At 47.6% G+C, this 19,905-nt stretch overlaps 8 protein-coding genes across 8 annotated transcripts; 3 read left to right on the top strand and 5 right to left on the bottom strand.

Annotated features, from left to right (window-relative positions):
- Window positions 1–2,212: 2,212 nt before the first annotated feature.
- On the bottom strand, window positions 2,213–3,543 carry LY89DRAFT_595666 (uncharacterized protein; the record flags this gene model as incomplete). The annotated part of the gene is made up of 4 exons (XM_018209876.1): window positions 2,213–2,603; window positions 2,653–3,105; window positions 3,150–3,231; window positions 3,333–3,543. Coding segments are annotated over 4 exons (1,137 nt in total), but the record flags the coding sequence as incomplete, so codon positions are not given.
- Window positions 3,544–4,872: 1,329 nt separating this feature from the next.
- On the bottom strand, window positions 4,873–7,162 carry LY89DRAFT_655702 (putative acyl-CoA dehydrogenase). The gene is made up of 4 exons (XM_018212353.1): window positions 6,727–7,162; window positions 6,378–6,670; window positions 5,539–6,286; window positions 4,873–5,490 (listed from the first exon to the last, which is right to left on the bottom strand). The coding sequence occupies exons 1-4, from the start codon at window positions 6,839–6,841 to the stop codon at window positions 4,997–4,999; spliced, it is 1,650 nt and encodes a 549-aa protein (XP_018065200.1). The 5' UTR covers window positions 6,842–7,162; the 3' UTR covers window positions 4,873–4,996.
- Window positions 7,163–7,518: 356 nt separating this feature from the next.
- LY89DRAFT_787209 (HET-domain-containing protein) lies at window positions 7,519–10,266 on the top strand. Its single transcript, XM_018223052.1, has one exon. It carries the CDS (start codon window positions 7,752–7,754, stop codon window positions 9,909–9,911), a length of 2,160 nt encoding a protein of 719 aa, XP_018065201.1. The 5' UTR covers window positions 7,519–7,751; the 3' UTR covers window positions 9,912–10,266.
- A 181-nt stretch (window positions 10,267–10,447) lies between these two features.
- On the bottom strand, window positions 10,448–11,242 carry LY89DRAFT_543365 (uncharacterized protein; the record flags this gene model as incomplete). Its single annotated transcript, XM_018208207.1, has 2 exons — window positions 10,448–10,946; window positions 11,034–11,242. Coding segments are annotated over 2 exons (708 nt in total), but the record flags the coding sequence as incomplete, so codon positions are not given.
- A 701-nt stretch (window positions 11,243–11,943) lies between these two features.
- Window positions 11,944–12,336, bottom strand: LY89DRAFT_558278 (uncharacterized protein; the record flags this gene model as incomplete). Its single annotated transcript, XM_018208412.1, has 1 exon — window positions 11,944–12,336. A coding segment is annotated over one exon (393 nt), but the record flags the coding sequence as incomplete, so codon positions are not given.
- A 1,047-nt stretch (window positions 12,337–13,383) lies between these two features.
- LY89DRAFT_674960 (uncharacterized protein) lies at window positions 13,384–14,569 on the top strand (the record flags this gene model as incomplete). Its single annotated transcript, XM_018213475.1, has 4 exons — window positions 13,384–13,463; window positions 13,510–13,702; window positions 13,818–13,955; window positions 14,012–14,569. The coding sequence occupies 4 exons, from the start codon at window positions 13,384–13,386 to the stop codon at window positions 14,567–14,569; spliced, it is 969 nt and encodes a 322-aa protein (XP_018065204.1).
- A 334-nt stretch (window positions 14,570–14,903) lies between these two features.
- LY89DRAFT_595560 (uncharacterized protein) lies at window positions 14,904–17,081 on the bottom strand (the record flags this gene model as incomplete). Its single annotated transcript, XM_018209867.1, has 7 exons — window positions 14,904–14,994; window positions 15,051–15,251; window positions 15,296–15,300; window positions 15,668–16,044; window positions 16,089–16,644; window positions 16,701–16,898; window positions 16,947–17,081. Coding segments are annotated over 7 exons (1,563 nt in total), but the record flags the coding sequence as incomplete, so codon positions are not given.
- Window positions 17,082–17,282: 201 nt separating this feature from the next.
- On the top strand, window positions 17,283–19,775 carry LY89DRAFT_759760 (dipeptidyl peptidase III; the record flags this gene model as incomplete). Its single annotated transcript, XM_018221475.1, has 9 exons — window positions 17,283–17,398; window positions 17,449–17,578; window positions 17,660–17,713; window positions 17,764–18,144; window positions 18,283–18,586; window positions 18,635–18,684; window positions 18,741–19,116; window positions 19,240–19,313; window positions 19,368–19,775. 9 exons carry the CDS (start codon window positions 17,283–17,285, stop codon window positions 19,773–19,775), a joined length of 1,893 nt encoding a protein of 630 aa, XP_018065206.1.
- Window positions 19,776–19,905: the final 130 nt, after the last annotated feature.

Consider the following 19,905-nt stretch of genomic DNA (forward strand, 5'->3'; position numbering starts at 1 on the left):
GAAAATTCTTCTTCGGCACCTATTCACTTGAGTATCGGGCCTTGGGAAGTCTCTGATTTGTATATCCACGATGGAATGTATCCCTACCATTACCACTTGGCGTATGAGTCGGGATCATGTGGGGTAATACGGGGTAATAGGGCAAATGTGGGGTACGGAAACGAACACAACAAACTTCTTCATCCCCAAAAAAGAATTCGTTGAAGAGAATCATAGAATATCAACAAATGAGTCCGGAGAGATGCTCAGAAGAACGTTAGAATAGAATGACAAAACGTGACTTCGACAAACAGGTCGTTCAATCTATAGGTATCAATATAAACAAGTAAAAGCAAATCCGCCGATTTTCCTCTCAAGATACAACATCTCAAATCCCCAATGTAAACAATGAAATCACGAAATCTTCTCCTTACAAAAGTACCAGCAGGCCCACAAGCGCGACAACACCAGCGCCTAAGGACATCTCGAATCTTCCAGCTCCAGAATAAGGTCCAGAATAAGGCGTAGCGGTAGTAATCGCCGGAACACCAGTACCCGTTGCAAGGACCGTCCCGGTAACTCCAGCGCCCGTAGAATTGCCCGCGGGATACTTCAACGTAGTAACAGGAATCGGGGCAAGGTACACGGTACTCAAGACAGTCATTGGCGCTGGCTCCTCGCTCGTGGCAGGAAGAGTAAGTTGAACAGTCACGGTGGTTCCTGACAACGTGGCGGTCTTGGTTGTGGTCATCATGGGGATGGAGGCCGGGGTCGTGTTTGCGGCTGTGTTAATGGGTAAAGTCATGGTAGAAGAGGTGGTTATTGTAGTTAGACCGGTGGGACAGATGTCGACGTAGGTTGTTACAATGACGGTAGCGTACATCTCTTCTTCTTGGGTTGGTTGGGCAGGAGCTGAAGTTGGCGCCGGACTTTCCGTAACTGGGCAGACGGTCGTGTAAAGGGAGATCGTTTCTGTAGTCAGATGTCCCATTCGGAGCGGACAGTCAGTCACAGTTTGAGCGCAAGACGTAATAGTATAGATCGACGTAGCATAGACTGTGGAAGTGGTATAGGCAGGCGTTGGTGCCGGAGTGTACGGGCAGAGAGTTGTGTACAGGCTGATAGTCTCTGTGGTGAGATGTCCGATACGCAGTGGGCAATCAGTCACAGTGGCAGCACATGAGAGAATGGTGTAAGTGCTGGTAGCATAAACAGTCGATACTGTGTATACTGGGGCTGACGAGATGACTGGAGACGAGACCGGAGCAGTTGGTGTGATTGTTGAACTGGCAGAGAAGGCATAGCTTGTTGAAGTGTTGAAATATCCTGTGAATGCCCCAGTGGTAGAAGCGGGGACACTCGAGGCTCCAAGGGACGACATAGAAGAGCTAGAGACGACGCCAAGAGAGGTTGAGTTCCACAGCAACGAAGATACGCTGATCACAGAGGAAACGAGCGTCGTAGGTTGGGCAACGCTCGATGTACTCGAATTTGAAAAGATCGAAGAGCTAACAGAGGACAGAGCATATGATGATGATGATGATGATGATGATGATGATGGGACAGACGATGATACAGCCGCAGAGCTTTGGGCCGCCATAGTTGAACTTGACGCGGCTGCTTGAACGGATGAGCTCATAGCAGCAACCACTGACGAGCTCGAAGCCGCTGCTTGCACAGTGGAACTGCTGGCCCCCGAGCCACTCATGGCAGCAATAGATTGACCGCTCGAAGAAACAGCAGCTGAGGAAGTCTGTGCAGCAACTAATGTCGAAGTCTGTGCAGCGGCTGGTTCACTCGTCGACATCGCAGCCAATGTGCTACTCGCGGCAGCAAGAGTCGTCGAGCTCGAAGCGGCAGCTTGGATAGTAGTCGAAATCGCAGCTGAGCTACTCGCAGCAGCGACCACTGTCGAGCTCGAAGCAGCCGCTTGTTCACTGGTCGAAATCGCAGCCGAGCTGCTACTGGCGGCAAGAAGAACCGTTGAACTCGAGGCGGCGGCCAGCGTGCTGGACGAAGCAGCCGCAGGAATTTGCACACTCGTCGAAGACGCCGAAGCACTGCTGCTGCTGGAAACGGCAGCGGGAGCATTAACCATATAAACAGACAAACGATCCGGACCACCACACGTCTCAGTCTCGTCTCCCGAGCAAGTCATCCAGCAATCGGTCTCTGGGGCATATATAACTGGGGCCAGGAAGGAATTCCCGCAGTAACCTTTACTACAAGTCAATTATAGTGAGGGAAAGGGGAATGGGGAGGACATACACTCGTCGGAATACTCGGTGCCGAAATATTCGTATCCTGCACAGCTGGCGGCGCAGCTCTCGAGTGTCATGGGGTTGTAGACGAAATGGTCGTCGTATAGGATGCGGGTAGTGAGGCCTTCTTCGACACAGCCGTAGTAGGTGTATGCCGAGAGAGGAGACAGAGCAGTTGATGAAGCAGCAGTAGAGCTGGTGGATGACACCGCAGCTGGGATACTGGTCGACGAGGCGGCGGCGGGAACGACAGTCGACGATGAGGCGGCAGCGATTTGTGTAGATGTAGCAGCGGCAACAGAAGAAGACGAGGAACTCGCAGCGCCGAGCTGGTACACCTTGACGGAGTTGATGCCCCAGTACCTAGAAATATTCAGCAACCGAATATTCAACAACGAATCAGGTATCTTACACATCCTGAAAATCATTATAGTGCTCCAAATCCTCGGGGAAGCTTGCGATGTATTCTCGACACGTAGCAGCAAGAGAATTGCATCCATCAGCCGCCCAGTTAGCCTCTGCCAGCACGGTACAGAAATCCATGTCGAACACAATGTTGTTGTTAGCGAAGCTGCCATCAATGTTGCAGCTTCCCTGGAAATTGGCAACTGGTTCGCCCCAGAGAGTTGGATCGGGAGTGCCTGCGGTGATATCTGATGGAGTGGTGCCTTCATCGAAGAACCAGATTCTGATCGCATCGCTTTCCCACTGTGTGGCGAAGACACCGCCTCCGTTGTTGTCGAAGTTATTGCCGAAAGAAGTGGGGTCCGAGTCATAGAGAACACTGCAGCCAGAGCTGGAACTGCAGTCAGTAGATTGTGAGGTACCAATTTGTCCATCCCCTGCGACGGAGCACGTGGATTGCCTGGAAAGTCAGTTTGAACGATGATTGTAGTTCGCAGAACGTACGTGAACAATGTCATCTGATTATAAGCAGCATTGTTGACCCCGCCGATGATATCGATTTCACCTAGATACATGAGCTCCCAGTCTCAAGAAACAGCAAGGAACATACCTGAAGAAAGGGTTGCTCCAGCAAGATAATCTGTTTTCAGTCAATTCCGTCCAATTACCCACTCAAACTTCACTCACGCCTTGCTTCGACACCACAAACTCCACCAGGCATATTGTTCAAATCGGTAATGACCAACCCATGAGTCCACGACTGCTTCGACACCAGCTTCACAGAATCTCTTCCAACGCCATTAGGGTTCAGAACGGTTGTTGAATCAGGCATAAGCTCGGTGCCAGTATTATCGGACTCGATCATCCCATAGTCATACGCAGTATTATAATCGACATAACTTCATCCATCCATCAGCAAACTTCTTCAGTCGAAACCCCAGCAAAAACATACTTGACAAAGTCCCCATTCGGATCACCCTATCCTCGTCAGCACCGATCATTTCCAAAACCTCAGCAGACTTACTGTAACGAAATTAAAATTATCAAAGAAAGTAGTACCCGAAAACTCAGCCTGCAACTGATACCCCGACTGGGCCACCACAGCAGACGACAAAAAAGACAGGACGGCTAGCTTAGCCACGGGCCGCGACCTCAGAAAGAGTGATGAGACGGGCATGATGGAAAGAAAATCAGATCAAAAGAGTGTACGAAGTTAGGTGGAGGAATGCGCACCACACATAACTAGGATGGAGCAGAAGAGAGTGCGAAGAAACATCAGGGACAGACGATGCATATATCAATGGGCACACGCTCATGTCTTACGATGATATACACATCGCAAGGGTTCACATAATAAGATTTAGGGTTTTCTTCAAAACATGTGGCTACCAATGGAGCTGGGGGTGGACTGCCACCACAGCTGAGTCCAGAACTTTGGGCGTAAAGACTTCCCTATCCGGGCCCCGAATATTGGTTTTTTTCGAGTCTAAAGGGAGACGCGTAAGTATCATAAAGAATCGAGATTAAAGCAAGACAACATCTTCCCCAAGCTGGGCTGAAGAGGGTTTTTCTTTTGGTGGGCTTGGCGTTAATTCTGGCGTGGTCTCCTTTCAACGGGAGCAAAGCCTCCCAAAGGAGCTGGCGTGCGGCAGAAAAAGCTTGTGCGTGCGTGACTGTGTTATTGATGTTGCCGTTGAAGGATGATTGGAATAGGAGAAGAAAGGGCTGAAGGAGGCGGTTGTGGAAATTGGCTTCGGCCATGCAATGGCTCGGAAAATTCGCGGGGTGGCTGACTAAGTTTTTCCTCCGGCCCCCTGATCTGGTCGAGGAAAGCTTGTCGGTAGATATCCTACCTAGTTGTTGAATGAATACGTAGTTGAAAACAGAGGTACTTCTCTGATTATATGTACTTTGACTGAGGTTAGAAGGATGTAGGTACTTCAGTAAAGTTTCTGATTGTCCTTGACGAGGAGCGTGTTTGTTGCGCATTTTCGAGAAGTATCTAATATGCCACTAATACTTCCAGTTGTTAACTGATAAACAAACACAAGTACACAGCAATGAAGAGAGATATTCACGAAATTTAGCCAGCAGCTGGAGAAAATGGGTTCCAATTTCGTTGTCTCCGGCACGTGATTACTTGCCACAATAGGTAAGGGCGAGCAGGGCGAGACAGAGCCTCATTGGAGTCTCTCAAGAAACAACAAGTCCAAAAGCCTCCCGAGACAGGAAAAACTAGAATTAGGGCTTCATTTCTATACCCCTATCCATCCATGACCAAAATGCCAACCTAATCCAACGCACGCATTCTAGAGTACAATTTTACCCAACCAACCTCACCGTTACCCCAACTACAACTTCATCCCCATAACCTTCCCAACTCTCAAACTCTGCCTAATACTCAAATCAAGCATAATCTCCTCGCTTCCCCCTGGAATAGCGTACGCCCTCACATCCCTATACAACCTCTCGACCTTCCCTCCCTGCCCTCCACGGCTATAACTCAACCCCCCAAAAATCTGACTCGCTTCCCTCGCACAAAACTCAAACGTGACCGTCGCCTGCGCCTTAAGGCCCGCGATCGGACCGCCTAGTCGCAGCATCGCGAGCTGTTCTGGCATGTGCGAGATTTGGTGGATCAGCGATTCGAGCCAGGAGTACGAGGCTTCGATCTGGCGCGCCATGTGCGCGAGTTTGAGCCGGATGACTGGGTGCTCGATGAGTTTCTTGCCGAAGGTGCGGCGCTTGTGCGCGTATTTGATGGATTCTTCGTAGCAGACGCGGGAGAAGCGGAGGCATTGGATGATGATGCCTATGCGTTCGTGGTTGAAGTTTGTCATGATGACTAGAGACATGTTAGTTGTGATTGATGGGGGATAGAGGGGGATGTTACCTTTGAATCCTTGGTTTTCTTTGCCGATGAGGTTCTCAACAGGCACTTTGACATCTTCGAAGGTTATGTATGTTGTGCCGGAAGACCAGACGCCTTGGCAGTCCATCTTTCGAGTACTGACTCCTCCCATGCTTCGCTCGATGAGAAGGACTGATACACCGTTCATGCCACTCTCTTTCGTTCCTGTCCTAACTGCTGTGGTGAAGTAATCACACCAGACACCATTGGTAATCCACTTCTTCTCTCCGTTGACAATATAATGTTTCCCATCCTCACTCAAAACAGCTTCACATCCCAAATTGGCTACATCAGACCCCGCATCCGGCTCCGTAATCGCCAAACAAATCCTCTTATCTCCATTCAAAATCCCAGGTAAGATCCTCTTAACCAACTCTTTCTTTCCAAACTTCACCAAAGGCGGACACCCAATTCCAAACCCTCCAATAACATTCCACACAAATCCACCAGACGCGGAACGAGACAGCTCATCCGTGAGTAACATTTCATGGAAAAGATCCCACTTCTCTGCCGGCACGGATTTTATGCGATTCTCGGTGTAGTCCACAGGGTAATGCATGCCCATCAGTCCAGCCAGGTACCCGCGGGTCCCCATCTGCTTGTAGATCTCATCAGGCACCTTTCGAGCCTCGTCCCATTCGCCGACGAACGGCTCAATCTCGGAACTAACCCATTCGCGGACTTCTTCGCGGAGCGCGGCGTGCGTTTCGTTGAAGTAAGGGGAGTGGTACTAATCAAAGCAAGTTGTTAGTTATGCAATTGAGGTAGACCTCGGGATCTCCGCTTCCACTATGCGCGAACAGAGAGAAATGGAGACATACACCTTGATACCAACTTGGGTCTGCGAAGGGAATCAAATCCCCAAATGGATCCAACGTCTCGAACTCCTCGACAGCAGGAACGGGGACCACAGCCCCGCTCTCCGCTTTGGGCTTCACGATCTCCTTCTTTTCTTCTACCGGCGCAGGCGCTGGCTCTGCAGCAGCCTTCTTGGTGTTGAGGGAGCCGACTTGTAGTTTCGATTTGTATTTCTTGAGAATACCTTCGTTATGGTATTTCCAGAATTGCTTCGAGGCGTCCTTTCCGGCTACCCGGGTGAGGATCTTCTTTCCGCCTGCAGAAGTGCATTGTCAGCTTCCCTCTGCGGATTATGATAGAAAGAGGACTTACCTGGATGCTCATCCTGGAATTGTGTGAGGTCGTACACATCCTCGTCGACGACAATGTATAGATCATTCGGCTTATTGTGCGCCGCAACATCTTGCGTAGTGAACGTCTTGCCCATCTTTGCTGCGATTCGAAATCTAAATAATGTACAATCTCCAATCTCTAATGCGAATCTATGCGGGAATCGAAGAATGTGGTGTGGAGGAAGAGGATATTAATGTCTGACCGAGGGAAGGAAGAGAAGTTCGGTCTCACGCGCACGATTCAATCTTCGTCGCTTTCACATGCAACCCCGGATTTAGAGGTTTTGGATCAGCTGCCGTTCAGGAACCAAATTCCCCACAGAGTGTCATGTGTTGCAGTTATTTTACTATTCGGTGTTTTTTCATTGGGGGGTTAAAGAATTAGTGAGTTTTTTTTACATGTGAAGGACGATTCAAGGGCTGCATGCGACAAGTTTCGGAGATGCAACCGGCTATGACGATATTAGGGACAAGGGATAAAATGCCGAGGCTCATTTTGACAGGACGTGAGAGTCAGGTGATTGTCGTGAGATTCATCTTTTCGATGAACTTCGAGAGGCTATTTTTCTGCCTTTACCATTATATGATAGATATTCAGCAATTATACAACGTGGAAGGAGACTTATTGATGGCTGCATTGGTAGAGAGCTCCCACGTGAGAGGGCTGCTCTGTAAGACTGTCAGAAAGGGGTAATTTAAGCGAGTTAGCGCATCCCTGCATTTATTAATAGAACCGCCAAGTTCTTCTCGTGAACCGTAGATGACTTGAGAACAAAAACATTGTTATGAGCCAGTATGCCTCTATAAGGCATGCTACGAAGATCTCAATGTGGAGCGTACCATGCTCCTTGTCTTTCCAAGGGGAGACTCTGCTCTGACACTGCTCCAGCTGCAACGTCAGCTGAAATGCTGGAAATTTACAAATCCACCAATTTCACTGTGAGAGACGTCTCCAGTCACTGAGCACAGAACCTTCCACTCGAGAGACAAATAGTATTTGTTTCGATGGATTCCCTTGAGGAACAGACTAGATCAGCCGAATTGAGGTGTTCAAAACCCCACTACTCCCCCTTACACGAAGATCAAGATGAAATTCGTCTCATCAGCATTCAGCAATCGAACAGCAATTCATCTCTCGTTCGTTGTGAGGTAGTAACCGTATCTCTTGCAGCACTCACTCCCGAATACCAAGCATTTCTCTCGACATCTGTTCCGAATACTGGAAGCAAGCGAGATATCAAATCAAGATGGGCACGTTTACACGTTCAAAAACCAGAAGATACCTCGGAAGATATTATGGACAGACACATCCCCATAAAATCAAACTATAGATTCACATGGGGTGATTACGCAGCTCTTTCATACACCTGGGGAGATCCTACCCCCACTCGGCAAATCGTAGTGAATAACCAGGATGTCTCCGTAGGACAAAGTCTCGAAATTGCTCTTCGCGCTATAAGTACACGGCCGGACTTTCAAGATGGATTTATGCTGTGGGTTGATGCGATTTGTATCAATCAAGATGATTTTGAAGAGCGGGGTTGTCAAGTTGGGAAAATGCGAGAGATCTATGGTGGGGCTTGGACGGTGATTGCCTGGCTAGGAGAAGAGCAAGATGACAGTGACGAGGCTTTTAAGTTGGTCCAAACATTGTCAGAGGTGGACGTGGATCATGGCGAACAATTGGCAGCGAAGTTACTCGATCATCCGGAATATCTGGGATTTGGATGCTGGGTTGCTCTACGAGATCTCATGAGTAAACCATACTGGTATCGCTTATGGATCATCCAAGAACTTGTTCTTGGTTCCTCGTCTCTGGTTCTGCGCTGTGGGAATCACTTCATCACTTGGACATCCTTTTGCCAGGGTATTGTAATCTTGTACGACTATTTATGGACCGTCAAAAACAATCTTCTCTCTTACGAACTATGCCATCTAGATATCACGGAAAATAAACCAAGGCAATGGTTAACGACAAGCTTGCATCTTGTGCATCAAGACTTGTGGGCGTTAAGCCACTGCGAAGAGCAAGGAAGGGCACACCTCCCCTTCGACCGTCTACTGAACGTTGCCAATTCAGCCAATTCCCGAGATGCAAGAGACAAAGTCTACGGTCTAGTCGGAATGATGGACCCCATCATCGCCAAGCAGATAGTACCAAACTACGAATCACCTCCCGCAGTAATCTATGCCTCAGTTGCTAAAACTTTCATAGAAACTTACAACAATCTCGAACCATTACGAGAAGGTAATCCATGGAGTTGGTACAATACTCCTTCATGGACAGCGGACTGGACATGGGACGGCCGACTCCGTCATCGAAATCCCCAAAAGAACGACCTATGGGGTCCATTCTGGACGCGAAAAGGACCCCCAGAAATGATCGAGCCCGCCACTCCCTACCGCGCCAGCGGAAACACAGCTCCCATCATCTCATTCTCCAACAACAATCTCTACCTTACATGCCGCGGCTTCATAATCGATAAAATCGCAGCTCTCTCAGCCCGCGGAGACGGCTATTTCGACTGGGACTCAACCTCCATCTCACAACCAACCCACTCAACCAACGCCTACGGAACTCCAGAAGGCGTAGCAAAAGCCCTCTACACAGCCCTCATCCTCGACCGCGTCGCAGACGGCCGCCCCGCTGAAGCCCGCCACTCCGCTATCCTGTCCCTCCCCTCCCCTTTTTCATCCGCAGTCCCGCAATTCCGCCGCCTAGGTTGGAAATGGCTCGCAGCCCAAGAAGGATATTATTTCCGATACTCCAAATGGCGGCGAGCAAACCAACCCTTCCTCCTGTTTGGCCAACCGCTCGATTCTTACTTCAGCGAGGAGATTCCTGAGGGAGTGGAAGAGTACGATTACACGGAAGTATATAGTTGTTTCGATCGTACGTGTAAGGGAAGGAGGTTTATGACGACAGAGAAGAGACACCTTGGGTGGGCGCCTGATAATGTTTTTGCGGGCGGGGAGAGGCAGTGTTTGGTGGGTGATCAGGTGGTGGGTTTGTTTGGGTGTTCGACGCCGTTGGTTGTTAGGGAGAGGGGCGAGGGGCTTTGGCTGGTTGTGGGGGAGGCGTATGTGCAGGGGATGATGGAGGGGGAGTCGTTGGAGGGGTTGAGAGGTGGGGCGTTTGAGATGAGAGATTTTACGTTTTGTTGAAGGTGTGGTAGTGTGAGTGTTTTGAAGATATCTTGGTTCTACGGCGTGCGATTTGTTGCATTCAGCTACTATTGATATCTCAATGAGTTCTGGAGCTTTATGTTGGCTTTCGTGTTTTGTTGAAGTTATTGGGGTTTGCTACATAGCTGCAAAGTATCAGCCACATTACTTGCACTTTATTTTCAATTGGTCATACCAGCTGCTTTAAATATCGACTTTTATTTCATTCAAGCGGAGTTTTGAGCGGATAACCTTCTGTTTTGTCAAACTTTGTCAAGTAGCTTGACTCCCAAAATCAATGTGTCTGCAATCAAAATGATCTACTGTCGCATCTCATCTTCGAGAACATTTGGACCAGCTGCACTGTTATTTATCTTGGAAAGATTTCGAAATATTCAACTGTCAGTGTGCTTCATATATACACGTCTCATTACATTTATCACATTGAAACTCGCATTCTAATTGAGTTGGCATCCTCCATCCTCCAAACAGCACAGAGCGTCAATACCTTCCTCAACTTCCACATCCTGTACCACAAATTCTGGAGCCAACATCGTCAAGCCATCTACCAGCATATCAAGAAATTCACAGAGGAAGTTATCACTATTCGAAGCTTGAAACGTGAACACGGCGTTCATAAAGTCGGTCGGACCGGGCTGTGGTGCTGTCCTCCACCACGGGTCGTAGTAATTCGCCGTATGAAAGTACGCCGCATTACACATTATCATATGTTGTTCGGTTTGAAATGGATGATCTCGAGGAATGAGAGCATCATGACTCTCAAGACCGAGCAAGTTGCGTGGAACTTTCAACATCTGGTCACTCCAGCCAAGCATACCGTCACGTGGCTTAAACTGTTCGACGCCATAGCTTACATTGAAGCAGTTTGACCCAGTTGCTGAAGTCTGGATAGACAATGAGATCGAAGCAATCATAGCGTCGCGAAGAGATGTGATGTTATATGAGCTGGTCGGGACATTGATGATAAGCGCACCAGAGTTAAGCGAGTTGTCAACGTCAACGTACTCGACGCCGCTGATAGCTTCATGCCCTGTTGCGGTGCATTGCGTTGCTGAAGTTGTCTGCGTGACAGATGGACACAATGTTTCGAGGGCTTCGGACACTGCTGTGTACAGCGCTGTACCAGTCAATGCGCCTACATGCACCGGAGCACTACCCACCGTCACAGTGGCGACGGCATACTGCGGGACGCAATTCGCAATTGTGTTGCAATTGTCTTCGTTGACGGCATATGGCGTGCAAACCATACATGCATTCGTGTTCGTTGTTGCAGGAGCGAGATCTGTGGATATTGATGTTGTGGCTCCAGGCCAAGTTGTGTATTCGCAGTTCTGAGTCTGTATTGTGGGAGATGCAATGCTGAAGAGAGGTGCCGTCACGGTCGATTGACCTGAAGAGCAAACGCAATATGGTTCATCCTCGTCTTCGCTTAGACTTTGCTCGTGGTAAGTGCATGCCACGTTTGAGTTGGCTGTGATGGCGGTGGTGGCTGGGGGTGCTGTTCCATACATCGTAAGTGCTGTATAAGTCGTGGTAATGAGTGCTGAACAAAAGCCCGGGTCCTGTGTGTGTGCTGGTTCCCAGGTGCATGTTGGAGGTGCATCTCGAACTATCATGGCCGGTGCGGGTAAAGAGATAAGTCTTCCGATAGTTGTAGGAATGAGGAGAAAGAAGACAAAGAACGCGATCTCCACTTGTAGAATGGTGACGGTGAGCGTAGGACAAATTATTGAGTGGGATGTATGTTCAATCTATGGATCAGAGGTAGTGCTACACAAAGTCGTGCCATCGACGCTACTTGACGAGCACTTATATTCTCCTTCACAGAGTGAATATTCTGATGAGCCCTCCTTCTCCCCGTTCTGGCAAGTGAGTGTTTGTGAAATGGAACTGTTGCGATCCAGATACTTCGTTCCACCCGATGTCCAATCTCTGATTGTTTCAGTATTTCCATTAAGTTGCTCCTTTCGGCGACCTCAAGGGCATTCCGGCCTGACCAGCTGGGGGCCGTTGGAGATGCACCATTCTCCAACAAATACTTCACCATTTCCAAACTTTCTTGACCAATGGCGCGATGAAGCGGCGTTCCTGTGAAGCCATCTCTTCGGCGAGGTGGCCGTCGAGCCTTTGGATCCACCTCCATCTCGTTCACATCCGCGCCATACTGCAGAAGTAAATCGAGAACCTCGTATCGTGTTGGATCTGTAACGACTCCTCCTGTAATTTCTCCGTCGATAGCGGCCCAAGTGACTGCAGCGTGCATTGCTTGGGTGCCTCGTGGAGAGACGCCGTGGTCGAGAAGGAATTTTAAAGTAGAGGGTGGGAAGGATTGAGCGGCAATGGTCAGAGGATGGGCATCATTGTGACCGTAACTGCTTGGATTCCATCCATGTTCGAGCATGTATTGCATGGTATTACGGCTGCAAAGTATGCTCCTGCCCAACAATCAGTAACATGACTTTCCATACAATTTGATTCGACAGACCTGGTATCAACCGTATCTGCTCGTGGCTCCCATCCATGAGTCAGGAGTGACTGGCAAACTTTCGCATCGTTTCCGAGAAAGGCTGCAGCGGCGACTGTCTTGGTAATTGGGATTCCCTGGTCAAGCAGATAACAAATGATTGCGGTGCGCTTGAGTCGTCCTGCCTGCCACATCGACCTTTCAATCACGTCCATGGCACCAGGCATAACCCGCTTCTCAAAGGGAATTGCCTCATCGGGACTCAGAACCATAGTGGGGAAAGATTCTTTCACCAGTTCTAGGTCCCCAGCAGCACATGCTTCTTCCATTTTGATGAGAGGATGTCGTATAAGATGGGTACGTTTCAAGTTTGCAAGGAATATCAGCTGGCGTTCTCTTGATGGTACGTCGAATTGTTGACTGGTACCCAGCGTCTATGAAATGGAAGGAAAATTTGATGAAGTTAGACGCATAAGTTAGGTTAGATTCCATATATATCGTTGGTTCTAATTAAAGCGCTTGATATCGAGGATGTGAGGCCACCAGTAAGGCCGCCAACGCTAAGCGCCGACGTACAGGTAGCATCCAACGTGCGATTTAGTGGTAAGGGAACTTTCAATCAGGGTCACCAACAATGCCGCAATGAGAAGTTGATTTTCATATCCCTGCATCCTTCTGCAGTTCATAATCCACGGTTCCAACATGAATGGGGTCCAGAGATCCTGTAAACCTATCGTAACTTCCAGCGGTCCACTCCCAGCTTCCAACAGTTGCTTATAGAATATACAAACCTTTACCATACCCGTGTTTGTACACTTTGTAGCTATATGAACGTAGATCCGCATTCTGAAGTATAGGATGAAGCTCACCCCAGTAGAATTCTTCTCACACATCTCTCAACCTACCAAACGGGGCATGCGTGCTTTTATTTATTTATAGCTACTCACTCTGATCTACACTTTTATAATTTTCTGATTTCACACCACGATGCGAATACTACAATGTGCACATGTTCTTCTTTCTGTGCTCTCTTTCCTTGCTTTGTCAGACTGCAGGATCGTTGGAAGGTATGTTTCTTTTGCTTACGGGTGTCTAAAGCTGATATACTCGAAGGACAAATAATAGAGTTGGGGCGCGTCAAGAATTTCATAATGAGCTTGTTCGGCTTGAAGAGCTTGCTCGGACGAGATTGCCATGGAATCTAAATGACGCGGATCATTTGGAAAGACTCAAGCTGCGGACAGCAAATGGTTTGAAAGTGCGCGACGATGATGAGCCCCCGTTTGAGTTAACAGGCGATCAAACGGTAATCCACCTTTTCATAGACTAAATCTTTACTGCAGTTCCATACGTTTTGACAGTGTTCATATCTCCTAAAATCTGTTTAAGAAGTGGGCTAAGCACGAAATCACGACGTTTAGTCTATGGTTCTCAATCTATGGGAGAACACGCGATTCAAAGTTCCTGTCAACAACATGTTTGTCAAATACGACATCACCACAGACAATTCAATCGTGATGACAACATATTCATGCTATGGATGCACGGCAGTTGTAATGGTAAGTCTAAACAGCTGGACAGGCTCATCTTGAATTTTAGGCTGACGTATAGGAAGTGTTCGGCACCTGGAAAACTATGCATCTTTGCCCATTTTCGCCAAGAGAACGGTGGAAAAAAAGATACTTGGCCAAAGGGACAGTCTCAGGACGTTGCATTCGCTATCCACGTGCTAGAGCCCATAAACGAAGCAATTAAGTTGTACAAGGATCCGTTAGTACTTGGAGGTCCTTTGTGCATTATTTTCTCTCCCGGTATTTCTGTACCACCAAGGTCGTTCATCTATCCTTGGCGGATCAAAGGAGAAGGGAGCATTAATGAAGCGATCACTGACGCTTTTCCATCTGCATCAATTCTCAATATCGGGTACAATTATCCTACCTCGAAAGGCGATTGGGGTGATGACTGGGGATGGGGCAAACTCGTTCTGGAATGGGTAGGTGGAGCGAGCTCATGTGCTAATGGCGGTTCTTCTCTTCTCAATGTGTTTGCCGAAGAGAACTGGTGGAGGTCTCTAAGGTTTGATGACGATGGAAATCCAGTCACTGTAGATAAGACGCCATGCCAATCGCCTGTTGGCTCACAAGACGGATTTGATGGAGACGTGGAGCTTTAGGCTGCTCAATGGTTGTAACGAAACTCTTGCTCTGGCTGGTGATAGGGCAGAGGAGTTTCGGAGTCACAAGGAATTTATTCATGGTTTGGAAATGAAGTTGAGAAGACTTCATACCCTCAGAAGACATCGTACCGTATCTGGTATAAGTATCGTCTACAAGGACAATAATACGAGAGTCATGTGCTATGAGAGCACGGTTAAGCGAGTATCAAAACTCCCTATAGCCTGATGTATCAGACCACATGTCTGCGGGATGGTCACAAAGAAGGAGCTCCACGATGACTTTGAAGAAAGTGTCTCGCTCGGCTTGAGATTGCTGTTTGATGACAGCTGTCTAGACCAAGCGATGAACCGAAAGGCAAAGCGAGATTTCAGACTTCTCCACTAACGCCGCTTGCATCAAAATCTGCTCGGCGTCTAGAAGACTTATATCAGATCAGTTGCTGGTTGTGTAAAGGGTTAATCGCTCTCTACAACATACCTCATCTCCCTAGCAACGAAAGCTAATGCGTGACTATCATCTGTATCTGCTAAGACCTGGGCCCCTGAAACAAGAAACGCTTCATTAATTTCATCAGGCTGCAGAAATGCAAGAAGTCTTTGTAATTTTGCTGCCTCCCCAGATAGTTTGCTCAGAGAAACCTCCCACACAGTTCCCAGAGTGTGATTATAATCACCGGCCCTGTTGCACCCGGTTTATCGGAATCCAATTCCATGGAATTTTACCCAGTCTATGGAATCCTTTGATATTCATCGGGCTTTTTCCATGGAATTTTGACCCCTCTTTTACTTAATGAAATGTTTGTGATTTCGCATGTTTTCCCTAATCTGATACTTGGCAATCAATTATTAGGTGCTAAGCTTGAATTACTCACAATGGACTATGATCTGGACTTATATTCGTTGAGAAATAAAAATTTCAAAAAAGGGGGTGGTAATGCCGAATCGGGGAAAGTAAGGGGATTCGGCACTTTTTGGCCCATAAAATTTCCATGGAAAAAGTCCGATGAATCTCTCCTAGTTCCATGGAAATGGAAGGATTCCATGGAATTGGAAAGAATTCCGATGAAAATCAGTATCCGATGAACCGGGTGCAACAGCCGCAGTCTTCCTTCCGTCGATATCATCCTTATTTCTTTTGTACAAAGGTAGGAATTGTTGAAGTGAGAGCTTTCTGCTCAATATGAATCCACTCATTTGATTCAACGCGAGTGAAAGACCGCCGAGAATGGCATTCATCTCTTTCGCCATGAGCTTATTGGCATTATTTTTAGGAAGTCTCGTCATAGACAGGATTGCTTTGGACCCATCTTCGTCATTGAAAGTGTTGATGTGTATTCCCGTTGACGCGAATGTATGGCCGGCCGCGAAATCTCTCGGTGTAATCAAAATAGACCCCATCACCCCGCCAGGCCATCCGTACTTGAATATATCGAGATCATCGGCGTTATCGAATACCAGTAGCCAACGACAAGCTATTCTATTTAGTGTCTTCCCTTGTTAGAAGAGAGCTACTCACGGGTATCACTAAGCCATGCTTTCACGGTCGTCATCACACCTGCTGGATCGCGGACTCTTGTGTCTTTCGGTGTTAAAGACAGATGTTGGCCAACTGCAAGAAAGTTTTGTGACATAGTCAAGTGCGTGTCTGCTGGGATCCAAATTACTGCATCGAATAAATGACGACATTGATAAGTATACTGAAGAGCAATTTGGGTCTTCCCAACGCCTCTCAGCCCAAACAATGAAAGTGACTTTAACTGAGTGCTACTTGTCTTCGGATTGAGGTAGGCTTCAATCTGGCTAATGATGTTCTCACGTTTGTAAAAACGCTCATTAATTGTGAAGGGAGCGTGGAAGCAAGGTAGCTTTACAGTGCCAGGAGATTCGAGAAGCTGCCTGGTCATCATCATCGACAGGACTTCTTCGTCGACTTTACCAATTTTCAACTGAATAGCGTCTCGTTCCTGCTCTATTTCTTTAGACAGCCGTTGAAGTATCTCTAATGAACGCTCCTGCTGGTTGCTAAACTCTAGCCGGCTGTGTCGAAGTAGAATTCCTAATATCCATATCAGCTTCAAATGTCCGATTCCAGTCCTTAAGGATTCTGCTCGCCATGGCCTCGTCGAACACGAAAAAATCTGATACTTCGCGCACAGAAACAGACAATCTGAGTATACAGCTTGATTATGAGAGTATCGAAGCGCTTTGCTCCTGAGTGGCTCGCATCCAAATGATCAAAAAATTCGTTGAGTTGCGGCAGAGCCAAGTCTAGTTCTTGAAGGAGCCTAGCGACTTCCCGCATGAGATCTGTTGTTGGCAGGCAAACCTGCACAATGTTAATACTTGAGGTCACTAACTTGTAATGCGCAGTCACCATCAGTAGTAGCTGTACGCTACCCCACCATAAATTTGAAATCAACGGACTGATATTGAATGTGATTTTCAATGCAACAACAAAGGCTTCTATGTGAGAAATTGAGAGATCTGAGGAGGCTAAGGCCGAGACAAGCGGCCTTACGCGTGACACGCTAGTTAATGGGATATTAGCAGAGTCTCAGAGCTAGATTTGCTTCCTTTTAGATAGATAATTAAACTACAAGAATTCCCCCCACGACTCTACGAACCTTGAATTTTCTGGCCGCGACCTTTTCTGAGAGCCTCAGTTTTATTTTTTCTCACTCGCACACCAAGTTCAAAGCCGTCGAGCGAGATGTCTGAAGAGACCCAGTACGCGACGGCTGAGCCTCTAATCCGCCGCCTCGAAATCAAGAAGGTTTTCGAACAATTAACTCCAGATGAAAAGCTTTATGCCCACTACTCAAGTAGGTGAAGTTTGACGAACCGGAAACAAGGGCTTTAAGAATTGACACAACCAGGGCTGCGTGGGCAGCAACACGAATCATTCTTAGGCAGGTGTCGCCCGAGGCCGAACAAATTTACAAGTTCATCCTGGAGCTGCACAAAGCCTGCAATGGCAAGTGGGAATCTCTCTTGGATAGAATTGACGTCCACAGCGTCTCAGATGGGTATCAAAAGCTTCTGGAGAAATCCATCAACAAAACCAGCTCCACAGGCTCCGGCTTACAGCTGAAGCAGCTTCTGGGGTTCGCAGCCATCTTTCTGGCAAATATAGGAAACTATGTAAATATCACCAACAGAACTGGGTGGTTAATACTGATTCCATACCGTAGGGCTACGGCGACCAGAAGTTTGTACCTCGAATCTCGAGAGACTTTGCCTACTCCATCGCATCTGCTGCTTCCGAAAATGCAACCTCCCTCCTTGATCATTGTATTGGGTACAAGCTTTCGCAGGAGCCACACATGATCGGTTATACGAGCGCTACTTCTCAGAATCAGTATTTCACTGGCGATACTCCATTCACTCAGGCGGACGCCAATGCATTGGGTCACATCATGGACCAAAATCGTATTGGGAAGGAAAATACCCGAGTGCAGAGGATCATTGCGACTCAAGATGGGGAAGCCACTCTCGCCATCAACATTCTCCAGGCTTCTGTGGCACGCGATGACCAACCAAGAGATCTTGACAATATGATTGATGGACAAAGAGTCCGCCTTCTCCGTGGAGACCATTCTGACGATCTAAAGAAGATAACAGGATACCTTGAGAAAGCCAAACAATATGCCGGAAATCATCGCCAGCGGGCAATCATTGACATGCTCTTACAGAGCTTCCACACTGGCTAGCTTGAACCGTACAAGGATTCGCAGCGACTATGGGTCAAGGATAAAAGTCCTGTCGTCGAAACTATTTTTGGGTTTGTTGAGCCATACCGCGACCCGGCCGGGACAAGGGCAGAATTTGAAGGGATTGTTACTATCGTCGATAAACAAAATACCAAAGCTCTGAGGACTTTGGTGGAAAAGTCCTTGGATTTCACCTCAAAATTGCCCTGGGTGGAAATCGGAGGTAGCCACGGGGAAGCTATAACATCACTAGGACCTTTTGAGAACGCGTCTTTCGAGAGTCCAGACTTTACGTCAGTACATGGTAGGTCAAATTGCCAGTTTGGGTTGGTCCGTGACTGAACGGCATCAGCTTTAACTTACTGCTCTACGATTATCTTCCTCGGCATAAACTTGCCCAATGTAAGCATCTACCAGTGGCTTGGACTATAATTTTCACTAATTATGATACTTTCAAGTTTGAGCATATTCGCGAAAACGATGGATTCAAGAACCTTATACTTGCAAACCGTGAAATTCCCGCAGATCCAGACAGACATGATGCTTCAAGCGAGACCCCTTTCATCGATTCTGCGGAGGTCAGAACCTTCATTTCCCATCACCATTACGCATGGAACTTGCAGATCACAATCCACGAGTTACTTGGTCATGGAACGGGTAGAATGATCACTGAGGACTTCAATGGGAAGCCAAATTTCAATATCACAAGTCCGCCAATCAGTCCGCTTACCCAGAAGCCTATCAAGACATGGTATAAGAAAGGCGAAACTTGGACTAGTGTCTTCGGAAAACTTGCAACGACTATCGAAGAGTGTCGCGCGGAAGCTCTTGGCGGTTATCTCATCACTGAGAAATCGCACTGATAATCTTCGGATTCGATGATTCCAGTGAAATTTATCCAGACGAGAGTGGGTTATTCGACGAGATTTTCATCAATAGTTCTAACTTATATTATAGTCATTTACAACCAGTATCTCCATTTTGGTGTTCTTGGTGTGGAATCTCTGAAGAGTTACGATCCCCAAAGTCAGGTTAGTGAGAATGCTGTTGCGTTAGAACATACATGAATGCTTACTGCTTCTCAGTCTTGGGGTCAACCGCATGAACGTGGTCATTTTGCGATGATTCGTGTTCTCATGGCCCAGGAAGGATTCATGAAAATTGATATAGACGAGTCATTAGGCCGTCTCATTGTCAGAATCGATCGTACCAAGATTTTATCTCATGGCAAGAAGGCTTTGGGAGAACTGATTATGAGGCTGCATGTCTACAGGTGTACCGCCGATATCAATGCCGCTAGAGCATACTACGAAGGCTTGACCCATGTAGATGACTATTGGCTCACAGTCCGAGACATTGTCAAGGCTACGCCAGCAAAGACTCTCATCTTCTTACAAGCCAACACATTTATCAAGAACGGTAAAGTTCTAATCAAAGAGTACGAACCGACTGTTGAGGGCGTCATCCAGAGCTGGGCAGATAGGGAATATTGAGTTTTGAATTACGATCACATGAAGACTTGTTAACGAAGTTTGACCCAGTTTCGAAATGTAGACTGCGATTCTCCGATGTGGTTGTGACCGTCGTGTTCCTGGATTCAAAGGGAGTTCGGGTGATCTTTCC

The sequence above is a fragment of the Mollisia scopiformis genome (assembly GCF_001500285.1).
Source record: "Mollisia scopiformis unplaced genomic scaffold LY89scaffold_25, whole genome shotgun sequence".
Classification (NCBI taxonomy): domain Eukaryota; kingdom Fungi; phylum Ascomycota; class Leotiomycetes; order Helotiales; family Mollisiaceae; genus Mollisia; species Mollisia scopiformis.

Bases quoted from the DNA above. Each gene is read 5' to 3' on its own strand.
- LY89DRAFT_655702 (XM_018212353.1), bottom strand. From the start codon at position 6,841: ATGGGCAAGACGTTCACTACGCAAGATGTTGCGGCGCACAATAAGCCG. The intron at 6,671-6,726 runs GTAAGTCCTCTT...GCACTTCTGCAG, and splicing joins ATTCCAGGATGAGCATCCAG to GCGGAAAGAAGATCCTCACC. The intron at 6,287-6,377 runs GTATGTCTCCAT...TGCTTTGATTAG, and splicing joins ACCCAAGTTGGTATCAAGGT to TACCACTCCCCTTACTTCAA.
- LY89DRAFT_787209 (XM_018223052.1), top strand. From the start codon at position 7,752: ATGGATTCCCTTGAGGAACAGACTAGATCAGCCGAATTGAGGTGTTCA.